At 39.3% G+C, this 13,271-nt stretch overlaps 1 protein-coding gene across 3 annotated transcripts in view; it reads right to left on the bottom strand.

Moving 5' to 3' along the window:
• The window catches only part of COG3 (component of oligomeric golgi complex 3), a 59,943-nt gene that overhangs the window by 10,333 nt on the left and 36,339 nt on the right, over positions 1-13,271 (bottom strand). For all 3 annotated transcript variants that reach the window (XR_006060912.2, XM_027973548.3, XM_060394314.1), the window contains exons 16-19: positions 12,170-12,259; positions 8,824-8,944; positions 5,963-6,051; positions 5,720-5,854 (exon numbers count right to left, since the gene is read on the bottom strand). Coding sequence is in view for 2 of the 3 variants with exons in the window: in XM_027973548.3 (XP_027829349.1) it covers positions 5,720-5,854; positions 5,963-6,051; positions 8,824-8,944; positions 12,170-12,259 (435 nt within the window). In the remaining variant the exon portion in view is untranslated. The remainder of the gene's footprint in view (positions 1-5,719; positions 5,855-5,962; positions 6,052-8,823; positions 8,945-12,169; positions 12,260-13,271) is intronic.

Here is a 13,271-nt window from a genome sequence, read left to right as displayed (position 1 = left end):
TTATATATCCACAGGGTCCTTTTCTTCATTATAGGTAGAGAGAATGTTATTAAAAAAAAAAAAAAAGGTTTTCAGACAGCATCAAAAAGCACACTTGACCAACCAGTGTTAGAGGTATGGAACTGGATGCCCACCCTCTAGTCACTTCTCTCCTCATTGCTCAGCATCAGTACAGAGAAGCAAAACCATGCATTCTGGACAAGAATGTTCTTAAGATGCCAAACTACAGTGGGGCTAAGGTGGAGCCGGGGAGTGTGAAAGACAGAAGCTCATAAAACATCTTCATAGAAAGGGACTGCTAGGTGCCACAGGTCCAGGCCATGACCTTGGCCTCAGTAGACAGTCTCATTAGAAAGACTTCAAAACTAGCTCTTTCGATTTCTCATGAAGAAGGCCACATAAATATGCAGGGAGAGGATGCGCACAGACAGGATAACAGACAGGACATAACGTTAACCCAGGCCTCTCCAGCCCTCTGTTTCTACCAAGTTCACATTGCTGAAACTACTTCTAGGCCCTTGCTCATGTTGTCATGTGTATAAAATCACCCCTTTCCACTGTCACTGAATTCCTCTATATGGCTTTATTTTTACTGTGAAATGCTGCTTTTAAAAGTGAGTCATCGTCTAGGGATTAGACAGTGCTAAAAGAAAAACATGCTCATGTTTAGTGTATACTATCCCCAATATTTCCCAACGCAAACAGAAACAAACTAACGTGTCTACATTTACAAAAGCAGGAACACAGTGCTCTGAAAACTGGTTTTTTCCACTTAAATCTAAGTCCTGAACATTTTTCTGTATCCAACTGTTACACTTTAATAGTAATGCTTGCCTGTTAGTCCACTGGCTGTTCCAGAATTTAACCAATTTCATAATGACATATATTACACAGAACTATTTTTATATTAAAAGCAAATACAGACTGGTATGTTCACCTCTATTTACTATCTAGATAATTAATTAGGTTGGCCATAAAGTTCATTTTGGTTTTCCCATTAACATCTTACGGAAAAACCTGAATCAAATTTTTGGCCAACCCAATACTTGTCTTTAAGTGAAACCTCAAGGAGCATTTTCCTCAAAGTTCCGCAAATAGCCCTATCTTTTTTAAAACCCCACAGGATGAAGACAGACCCACTGTCTCATTATGACACTGCTGTACACATCTTCATGTTTACATAATATCCATCTTGATTTCCCATTGGGTTATAACTCCTTAAGAACAGAAATGAAATTTATAGGTCAAATTCTATTACAACATTATGTCAGAAAAAAATTTAATTTATACTGTTACTGAGGAAATTAATAATACTTAGGAGGGAACATTAAGAATAAACTTGCGATACTTTAGCAAATTGCTTGAGAGGAAATGAAATCTGCTAACATGAGTTTTTAGCATAAACTGGTCCTACCACGGGAAACACTTTTTAGCTTAGCTATAAACTTTGAAATTATACTTCCTATAAAATACTTTCATTCAGTTTTTTTGCAAAAGCAAAATCTTCACTTCATATTTGTCACATAAACTAACATTTCTGCAAGTGATTAGAAAGTACTTTGCTACTTTCGATCTTCTGGTCCTGATATATATAGTGATATATATATATCTCACTACATAGAGTATAGTGGAAGTTGCTCAGTCGTGTCTGACTCTCCAACCCCATGGAATTCTCCAGGCAAGAATACTGGAGTGGGTAGCCTTTCCCTTCCCGAGGGGATCTTCCTGACCCAGGGATCAAACCCAGGTCTCCAGCATTGTAGGCAGATTTTTTATCATCTGAGCCACCAGAGTCCTTGTACTAACCGTAAGTAAGAAGGAGGGATACGACAGCGCTCTTCTGTAGGGATCAGAAACAAGGCTTGGAGAAGCTGAGCGCATGCGCCCATCTCGGTCAGGAGGCACAGAATGTGGTCCTCAGCTCAGCGTCCTCACCTCGAAATGCTGTGCTCTCTCAACTCCCCTCATGACTACCCCAAGCCCTACTAAGGAGTCAGCTTCAAGCAATATTCAATATGATGAAATTCAAGAACAATAAAAAAAGTATGGACGGTGTTTTAGTTTTGGAAAATATCTGACCCAAATATTTTCATATAAACCTCTACCCCTCAACACTTGGAAAACAGTTTTACACTCCCTGCGTGCATGCTCAGTTGCTCACTCATGTCTGACTCTTTGTGACCCCATGGACTATAGCCCACTAGGATCCTCTATCCATGGGATTTCCCAGGCAAGAATACCGGAGTGGGTTGCCATTTCCTTCTCCAGGGGACCTTTCCGACCCAGGGATCAAACCAGGGTCTTCTGAATTGCAGGCAGTCTCCTACATCGCAGGCAGATTCTCTACCGACTGACCTCCAGGGAAGCCCACTGCACTCCCTGCTGCTGCTGCTGCTAAGTCGCTTCAGTTGTGCCCGACTCTGTGCGACCCCATGGACGGCAGCCCACCAGGCTCCCCCATCCCTAGGATTCTCCAGGCAAGAACACTGGAGTGGGTTACTACACTCCCTAGGACCACTGAAATGATGCCGAGAGAAAAGGCTATCTTTCAAGGAGCAGGAAACAAGGCAAAGTTCTTCTAGAACTTTATCATTCTCAAGAAATTTCATTATTTTATAAAATAAAATTTTATTAATTGTGACCCCCCAAAATCAGGAAGGATGTTTACACCAGATAGATTAAAAACGCCGTAGAAATGTTCATCTCATGTGTAATGAGTCACAATGCTAAGGTTGAATTTCTCAGTCTGAAATGAAGATGATTTACCTACTCTAGGTACAGGGGATGTAAGGAGAATTAATGAAAACAAAGCATCTCAACAAAGAGAGCTCAAGCAAAGAGCTACATAAACAATAAAGCCAATTTACAATAGGAGAAGGAGATCGGAATCACACCTGGAGTCTTCAGGTACAAAAAAATAAAGTCTTCTGACAACCTAAAAATGTTTTCTACAGACTCTCACAGTTTGTTTTATGGCAAATCCATATATGTTTTAAAAATCAGTCCAAACTCAGAAACAAGCTGAGGACATTTTGTTAATGAGGCTTACATCCAAATAGTAAATACTGAGACCTACAAGCACACAGCCAGATGAAAGATGAAATAGTTTCCTTTCTACATCGATGAATACTGTTTTTCTTGCAGTCATTTATCAAGGCACAAGAACTGACTGCCTTACAATGGCAAGTATAACAAAAGGGGTATAAGATTCTGCACCTGCAGAATTACCTTCAAAGAAAATCCTTTTAAGGTTTTAAAATCATTTACTTCGTCTCTGCTAGTCAGAGTACTAGTAATGTTGACTTGGTGAAACGTGAAAAATGTTTGGTCCACAAATTCTAAGAAACAATGTCTTAAATGATCGCAAGTGTCTGTATGAACTCTAGGGTGTACAGTGCATGTGAGTTGCCTATGTGTGTATATATCTTCGCCTTTGACCCACTCTATGCCAAGAGGACAAGGGAAGAAACTTAAATTTGGAATTTGTTGTTTTTCAGTCGTTCAGGCGTGTCTGAACGCGTCTGACGCTTCGCGAGCCCATAGACGCTTTGCGACCCCATAGACGGCAGCTCGCCAGGCTTCCCAGTCCTTCACCACCTCCAGGAGTTTGCTCAGTCTTAGGTCCACCGAGTCAGTGATGCCATCCAACCATCTCATCCTCTGTCACCCCCTTCTCCTCCTGTCCTCAACCTTACCAGCATCAGAGTCTTCTCCAATTTGGAATAAGATAGCGTAGAAGGGATGCTGGGTCCTCTAAGCTGAAGTATCTACTAAAGAGTCTCACTAAACAGTGAGGAGCAGTGAGGGAGCAGGGTTGTAAAAGGAAAAACGAGACAACTGCGAATGAACTGAAGAAGGGCAACAGAGACTGAGCTGTTGGCGGAGTGAGGGAGACCTTTGCCTCCCCTATCCCAGTGAGAGGAGTATAAACGGAGCTGAATGATCAGCTACACAGGGGTCCCAGCTGTAGTGTGTGGCATGTCCAGGCAGAGCCATGCTACAATTCAGACTTGGATACATATTTTCTACCTAAATGTCTCAATTTTAAAGAATGTTCAGTGTCCAGAATCTTCCAAAATGCACAAAGTTAAACCAGATTCCCAGGTGGCACTAATGGTAAAGAACCAGCCTGTCAACGCAGGAGATGTAACAGCCGTGGGTTCAATCCCTGGGTCGCGAAGATCCCCTGGAGGAGGGCACGGCAACCCACCCCAGTATTCTTGCCTGGAGAATCCCATGGATAGAGGAGCCTGGCGGGCTACAGTCCATAGGGTCGCACAGAGTCGGACACAACTGAAGCGACTTAGCACATATTAAATATACCAAACTTATACTCAGGTCAACTTGGACAACTGCCATCAGTAAATTTTCATTCTTTTGACTTCTGGGAAAACAGTGTTTTTCTAGGAAAAAAACCCATTAAGCCAAGATTTCATTCTAACCGTCTTGCTCACATCAGAAGATTTGCTCTGCTGCTGTACAATATTCATCTCTAGCATTTCCCACAAGTATTCATGTGGATGCTCTCCCAAAACACATACTACAATCTACAAACGAGCTGTCTGTCCATGAGGCCAGTTTTAGTAAAGACTATGATGACTTATTTGTAACTTACAAAATATCAATACTAGCACCATTTTTTAAAAATCAAAAGCCAGTAGAAAACATTTACACCACACTCCTTTTAAATTTATGTAGTGAGGGGAAAAAAAAAATGCACACATTCCAAATTCTTGACAAACAGGCTAAAATCCACCAAACAAGTAATATACCCCAATCATAAAAAAATAGTTTACCATTTCTATATTTGCTCTTTTTTTTTTTTGGTATCATTTCTCATTTTTAAAAACTAGTATCTTCTCTTTATCACAGGAGCCAGCAACATGTTACCAACGAACAATTTCCTGAGCTGCCTCTGGTCATTTCGTAGATACACCCTGTCTCCCCATTTAAGACTTAGGTAAGCAAACTTGAGAGGAAAGCCTGTCACGTTTGTATTTTTTTCTTTTAATGTCCTCAAATTCAAGTATGGACAGACAGTAGAGATTAATAAATTAAAGTTAATTTCAAGACTTTTTAAGCATCTTTACGAGACAAGTCCTTAGCAATAAAACTTAGATTTTTTAAAAACCATTATTGAAAAAAAGAAAGTCAAAACTGCCATGATCTGATTTTTTTTCTTTGTTGGCATTTGCCAGTTCATGGATTTTAGCTGGGAGACAGAGAGATAGACAGATTATTATAAATCTATATATGTGGTGATTAACAATGCAATGATGTAAGAATCTTCAATTCTCAATTATCCATACAAAATGAAAGACAGGAACAGCATGTAAAGCAAGAGGAAAATAAATCACTCGTTTAGGCAATGGGAAACCCTCATACATAGGTCTGTGACTACTGCCACGAAGCTCCTAATCTAAGCGAGAGTCCCAGACCACACGCAGACATCTACACTGTGGAGAAGAGAGCTAACCAGGGCCTGCTAGAGCTAGATTTGCAATACGCATACTTTCTTTCACAACTGAAGAATCCTGCATGCCTACCTAAAAGTCCAAACCAAAAAGCTTCCGTAAGACGAAACACAGTGATTTCTCAGGATCGTTAAGACATCAGTTTACTATTTCTTTCTGCCAAGGATTTCACAAGAAGGCAATTCAAACTGCAATCTAGGGAAGAATTCAAAATTACTTTACCAAATATGCAGCAAGGTCTATACCTTTGTCAGGAACTCCTCCAGCGGCTCTATGAACAGCTTGGTCTGCTGCTGAATAAACTGCTCACAGGCTGATTTCAGGTGGCGGTCTACGTCTTTTTTAGAGTCAAGGTAATGTTCTCTTATCTCAGGAGTACCCTTAAAAAGAAGATGACAATTTCCTCCTGTTTTTATGTGCCTAAAATTACCAGACATGTAAAGAATGTTGTTTCTCTCCCACCACCAAGCAAACAGACTCCTTCTCACCTCCAACAAGAACTCTATCAAGGCATTGTTGCTATTCAGCCTAAAAAATCTTGGAACAGTCATAGGATTCAGGATTTTAAATGCTGCATCTGTGAAACAAAATTACTCATCCAGTGAACATGTACAGTTTCAACAGAGAAGTCACGTAACTATTTCAGGGTGTAAACATACACTCGTTCTCTATCACCACCGGGCAAGAGCGCTCTCATTTCCAAGTCACCTCCATGAGTGGGTGAGGTTAGTGCCCATGATGGCTACAGTACTCACGCATAATTATTTTCTAGAACTCAGAATTGCAAAATGGCTGTTAACCACAATTATTTATTTTTAGGAACAAAGAAAAAAGGATGAATGGTAATTAACACCTTACAATTTCACAGCTTTACTTTAATGATGCTAAATAAGATTTTCTTTAAAAAAAAAAAAAAAAGATTCATATACTTACCCAGCTTCTTTTGTTTAAGATCTGGCTGGCAGAGAAATTTATTCATTCGAAGCAGAGAGAATAAATTAATATGTCAGCCAGAAAAAAAGAAAGAAAAAAAAAAACACCAAAAGGACATATTTACCCCTTAACCTCCAGACTAACTAGAATCTGTGCAAAGTACTAACAGGTCTCATTGATGTTCAAATGCAATAAGATATAATGTTAGTCGTGAGAGGTTAGAGGCTTAAAAGTAAAGACAGCAAGTACCCAGTGATAGTCAGAAAAGGCCAGTACTTTGCTTTGCCTTGCCAGGCTGCAGAAAGCACAGCATGAAGTGCTTCTAGCCCGCATTTAAAAGTACATACACAAACCACACTGTACTCCCTGCCTCAACTGTGAACTGATGTAACTGAAAAAAAAAAAAAAAAAATCCCCTATCAGATTCAGTATTCTGAATTCAGTATGCTTTAGTAAATGACTCTTCATTTCCACTGTCCTTTCTACAAGAAACCTGAAAAACTCTAGGTGATCATGCAGCAGGATTACAGAACCTTCATTGTGTTGCAGGGAAAACATATTTTAAACCAAAATTTGCCAAAATTTTAGAATACTTCCTTTTCTCACACCTCAGTGGATCTATAGTAGAACGAAGCAGCAACAGGTTATGAATTAGAAAAAATGTGAAAGAAAATAGATCAGTCCTGCTTCACCTCATCCTTTGAATAAAATAAGGACCATCAGTGCCTGGCATTCCTCAAGGTTAGGGTGCTATTCCCACATGTCACACTGAAAGGAAAGGATGAAATCAACCAGAATGGTTGGGTAATGGAAGCCTCTGATGAGAAGAAACTAAAACAAAAAAACTAAAAAAATGATGCATTCTGTAAAGGCAAAAGTCAGGAAATCTGGCTGTTATAAAAAAAAATTTACAATGCAAATGAATAACATACAAGCTTTACTATCCAGATTCCACCAGAACCAAAAGGTATTCTCTATGGTGAACAGAAAAGTGCATTAGGAAAAGAAAAAGAATAAGCTGTTTTAATACGACTCACTGATTCCAAGTGATGTCATATCAAGTCCACTAGTTTATAAGCAGTCATTAGGAAAGTAACTTGTTCCTCTTGGAAATCCTTTATTTGAAGACCCTCTAAACCATGGAATACAAAAAGTAATCTGAATGGCTGTGAATTTTCTCAATTCTCCCAGTGCACAAGGGAGAAATCCATTCATTTCTTAAATGGATGGCTTAAGGCATTAGAGCTTAATTCTCTTGGAAATGGTTAAGATAAAGTTAAGATAACTTTGTAAGTAAGGGAGATGGATATTGATGGTATATCCTTTAACTGTTCAAGATCAGCATTTTTTTTTTAATACAAAGGCTTTCAATTTTATTTTATTTTTAACAAACATACATGGGACTCGATAAAGGTTACTAACTGAATGAGCTCTAACAGACAGGTTCTCTGTGGCTTTGACCCACTCAGCTTCTAAATGATCAGCTAGCTAGTTAGGATTGTACACTTGGTACTTTTTGCTGTTGTTCAGTCATTCAATCATGTCCAGCTCTTTGCCACCTCATGGACTGTAGCCCACAAGGCTCCTCTGTCCATGGGATTTCCTAGGCAAGATTATGGGAGTGGGTTGCCATTTCCTTCTCCGCAAGATCAGCATCTTAAAAAATAACTAATCTTTTAGAAATCATCACTTGCTAATTCAGCCAGAAACAAATCATTAGTATGGATGAAGCACCTATCTCAAGATGATTTAATGCCTATTACCAACTCAAGACCCTATCAATGTGATTACTTAACCAGCTGATTTAATAATACAACTTAAGTTTATTTAAGCACCTTAAGCTTACAAAAACACTTTAATATATATTTTCATTCATTTTCACTCTTAATGATCTTGATAATCTGGTGAAAGCATCATGATGGGTTGATTCTGCTCATTTTACGTGGGGTACAGAAGCTAAAACACATGTTTAAAATCACAAGAACCAGGAAATGATGGACCAGGAACAGAACCTGACTCACTCTTCTGATTTTACCCAGCTGGCCTCCTGAGTTTCTATGAACTGACAAACCCAACTCAATGTCTAAAATCATTCCGGTTAGCTGACACTCTTAAGTAGTTATTACAATGATCTTTCATTTTCTAACTGGTTATGGTAATATGTGGCAGAGTCTCAGAGAAGTCACACTGCAAGCTGAAATGCTCAAACCGAGTTCTCTCCATAAAGAAAACACAGCAGGTCAGATGTAACTAGGATGTTGTCAGCTCAGCTTAGTATGAACAAGCAACATGCTCAGCAAGCACAGCATGCAAAATCAAAAATTGCAGATGAACATAAAATAAACCTATAAACCTGTGCTGCCACACTTGGACAGGTCAAACACACCCAACTGTGCCAGCCAGGGCAAGGAAGTACCTCTAGTTTTCTTGAGGTCCAGGGAAATTTCCTTAATGGTGAATTCAGTGTGAAATGGAGCAATTTGTTCACGAAGAATCAAAAGGTGCTTTATTAAGAAAAGTTGTCCATCAATCTGAGTCTAAATTGTAAGACAGAAAAATGGATATTATCACAGATTAAGTAAAAATAGGAATACATATAACACGGTTGCTACTAACTCAACATTAATCTGTCTAGGTCACTTGCCTTTAGCGTAACTGCATGGTACCAATACTCCTCCGTTGTGCGATGAACTCTACCATATTTTCATGTTGAAACTATCTGGAAAAACCTTACTTCAAACTTTTACTATCATCTACTTAGCAAACCCAAGAAAGTAAACCAGACAATAGGTCTTGAAGCAACACAGTTAGAAACAGAAGTCAAGTCTATTCTAACCCAGTGCAGAAAGAGAAGAGATGACGCGGCCCAAGATCAGCACAGCACAGCAAGCAGGGTTCCAGGCCTGAGCCTGACTGATCTCGCACAGCTTCCTAGTTTCTCTCAGTAACACAGCTTTCCCTGTTTGGTCAAGGTGGTTTCAATATTCAGAATATCGGAAATATTGGTATTTATATAAAAGTACAACAGGAGCCTCCAAATGTAAGAAGATTTCGGGTGGTCAGTTTGGATTACCCTGCCAGCAATGGAGAACGGACTAGCTACACCCCACACAGGAAGTGCAGACACCCCTGCGTTTCCTTTAACCCTCTCGGGACACAGCCTCAAGAGTTTCGTGATTCAAGCGCAGTTCTCAAAGCTCTGACCCAGTTCCCAAAACAGTGAATCACCATAGCTCTCATTTCAGAAAAGAGTCTGTATATTAATTAAGAAGAGCAAGGCTATGTTTGCTCCTTCTTGCTGCTACCCAAGACAGACTTACTTTGAAAATATTTTTAACGAACTTATTCTGCATTACAAAAAGAATAATGTCTTTCAGTAACTAATACAGGCACACCTTGGAGACACAGCGGGTTTGGTTCCAGACCACTGCAATAATGATTATCGCAACAAAGCGAGTCACAGAAATTTTCTGGTTACATTTACACCATACTATCATGTGGCCAACAGCATTATGTTTAAGGAAACAAAGTACATACCTTAATTTTAAAATACTTGTTGCTAAAAATATTAACCATCTTTAGCAATAAAATATTTTAAAATAATCATCATTTGAGCTTACAGCAACTCAATATCAAAGATCCCTGATCACTGATCACCACAACAAATATAACAATGAAAGTCTGAAACACTGAACTGCCAAAATGTGACACAAACACACTAAGTGAGCACATGCTGTTGGGGAAATGGTGCCAACAGACGTGTTTGACGCAGGACTGCCACAAATCTTCAGTTTGTAAAAAACACAGAAACAAACCCCCACAGTTATCTGTGAAGCACAATAAAGCAAACCACAGTAAAACAAGGTGCGCTGTATAAGCTTTAAAGAGGTTATTAAGGTGACTCGTCTCTGTTCTCTCTCTCCTTCCCACCCTCCTGAATAGACACAAATCAACGTGTATGATTTACTTGATGGAAACTCACTTTGCACTCTGGAACACAGAGCACTGGGTAAGTAGGAAATGCTACCCATTTTGAATAATTGCTCTGTTTTCAAAAGAACTAACAGCTCCGAAAGAGGAAACAGTATCATACAGATTGGATTTACTTTTCGGAAGCTACTGTGAGTCAGCAAATAGTATCGTGTTAGTGTACTGATAAACTAGGTGCTCAATTTAAGTATGGAAAAAAATTTCTTTCCTTAAGAAAGTCAACACATTAAGCCATTTTCATTGATCACTTTTCCAAAAGTTGAAAGATGAAAAGCATACTTAGTTGTGAAAATAAATCGGCTAATTCTTACTAAATTGAAGGTCTCCTCATATATATTTAAGCACCTTATAATATGAAGGAAACACAGTTAGACGATGGCCTTATGCGAGGATGGCCTTACAGGTGGTGTGGGGAAAAGGCCAAATAATGAAAAAAAAGGGCTTTCATTCTTCCCTTTAAAATGAGGACAGAGGTACAAGAGGATATAAGCACATGAATTCTTAAAATTAGGTCATTGTTGTCCCTCTGATAATCTAAGAAATACATGCTCACTGTATAAACTGTGGAAGTGTGAGAAGAAACGAGAGCCATCTGCAGTCACCCCAACCTTTCATCACTACTTTCTTCAATGAATGTATTCATTACATAGTTATCATCTGGTTTGTATCCTGTGCCTTGTTTTTACCTTAACATATTTACGTTAGATTTTATCATTCCCTTTTCTGGAACTTAACGTCTGTATATTCCACTGTATGGAATATACCACAATTTACTTAAACATGTGTCTAGTGTTAGACGTGTTTCCTAATTCCCTCTATCACAAAAGAATATGAAAGCTCAGGCTGGGAAATATGTTTTAAATTTCAACCTGCCTGTCTATAACTTAACTTCCAGTTCTCTTCTAGTTCCCGGGTCAGAATTTCCTTTCAACTCTCAATCCCATGAATGGGAACATACAGTGGCCACAAAAGCAGAGCTTTTTCCAGTTTGTCTAGGATCCCACATTCTTCCGTGAGGAGGTTTCTGTTTTTAGTTTATCTAAAACCTTGAAGTTAGAAACCAAGTTGATAAATCTGGAAGTCTAGAAAGGTTCACAAAGTCTGAACACTCCCACGAGCTATGAAATTTTGGCTGGAAACAGTCCCACAACTTCCTCCCTGTTGGTGAGCTATAGGTGTTTTAGGTGGGGGGTTAAACAGAGCAGCATCCTGAACCATACTTTCTGGAAAAAAACCTCAGGGGTTGTGGGAGAAGCACATGCCAACAGCTGTCAGCCCCAGATCCCTTCTTCTTGAATAAAAACTCTAAGTTACAGAATCATGTCAACTCCTAGTCACATAATCCATGGTCCCCTACTCTTATCTTCCAAACTGACTGATTCCTCCAAGTGAGGCCACTCAGCTATTTGGAATGTCATTGTAGGGATGATGACAGATTGCTACGATTTCTTGAAAACAGTTTCGGTATTCCAGGGAAAGAGCAGTCCAGTACCTTCCTGCTACTAAGGCTAGAACAAGAAACCTTTATCCCACAGAATTTATAACCTAAGAATCACCTTTGGTACTTCAGCAAAGCTGGCACTCTCTTATTTAGTTTAGTCTTTAGCACTAAAATGAAGTACTACGTCCTCTCAAAGGGCCTCAAAATTAAATCACATTAAAAAAATAAATGCTACTGCCAAAATGGCTTTAAATTTCTGTGCCTGTATATAAACGCTGCATTCCACAATAGTATTATAGACGATCAGATTTCATCTAACACTTCATCAAACCTTGTTTTTGCTGATGGACTCTGATGCTCCAAGCAGTGACTGAATGCAGGCCGACAAGGCTTCCTGTGATAGTCCTTGGAACACTGCCCTCTGGTGAAACAAAAGAGAAACATCCCCTGTAGCACTTCAAACAAAGCAAAAAGGAAATATGTAGGCTGTGAGTACAGCTTGCTTGCCCTCATCTGATGAATTAATTCATTACTACCAATTGCAGAGTCGGACACGACTGAGCAACTGAAGTGAACTGATACTCCTCCCAGACTTTCCTATTCCTACACAAGCTTTCTAGACCAGCACAATTTCCTAATTTGCACCTCTTGAAACTCTTACGTTTCATAGTGTCTTTCAACACTATTTCCTGAGCACCTATTTCATGCCAGGCTCTGTGCTGGTCCTGATCTGACCTTGGGAAGCTCTCACTCCAGTACCATCTCATGATATAGGCTGCTTTTTAAACATACAAAACCAACTTTAAAACAGAGCCTCAGTAAATCCACTTCTAAAAATGTATCCCAAGTAATATCAGTACTGTATTCTAAGATTCATACACGACTCTTTTCATATTATTTAAAGCAGCCAAAAAAAAAAAATCTGGAAATAAATATTCAATGATAGGCAGCTGACAAAACACTAGTAAATCTAAATTATGAAATACTGTGCATGAGATCAAAGGATGCTGAACAGGAAGTGATAAAATTCTTGTACAAGAATATAATTAAAAACAAAATCAGGTTACAAAACAGAAGGTGAAGTATGATTAATTTAATTCTGCCACTGCTGCATCTTCCCAGAGGTGTGTGTGCACAGACTCCGGTCAGCCCCCCTGCTTCCTCTCTGCCTCTACTCCACCTGAAACAGAACTGATAAGGATGTGTATGAGCATAATATTTATTACTAGGCCACCATCCTGGGCTCTGGTCTCGTGCGTAAGGATTTATTCTCTTTTTGCACTGCCACCCTCTCCTCTGTTTCTCATGAGGCTACTGCACAGTGAGACAAGATTAAGGCTGTCTCTTGCTAGGTCAAGATATACCCATTTGAATGCAGAGTTCCAAAGAATAGCAAGGAGAGATAAGAAAGCATTCCTCAGCAATCACTGCAA

Source organism: Ovis aries, chromosome 10 (genome assembly GCF_016772045.2).
Source record: "Ovis aries strain OAR_USU_Benz2616 breed Rambouillet chromosome 10, ARS-UI_Ramb_v3.0, whole genome shotgun sequence".
Lineage (NCBI taxonomy): Eukaryota > Metazoa > Chordata > Mammalia > Artiodactyla > Bovidae > Ovis > Ovis aries.
The sequence above is the reverse complement of the archived record's forward strand: the minus strand, read 5'-3'. Positions and strand labels throughout refer to the sequence as shown.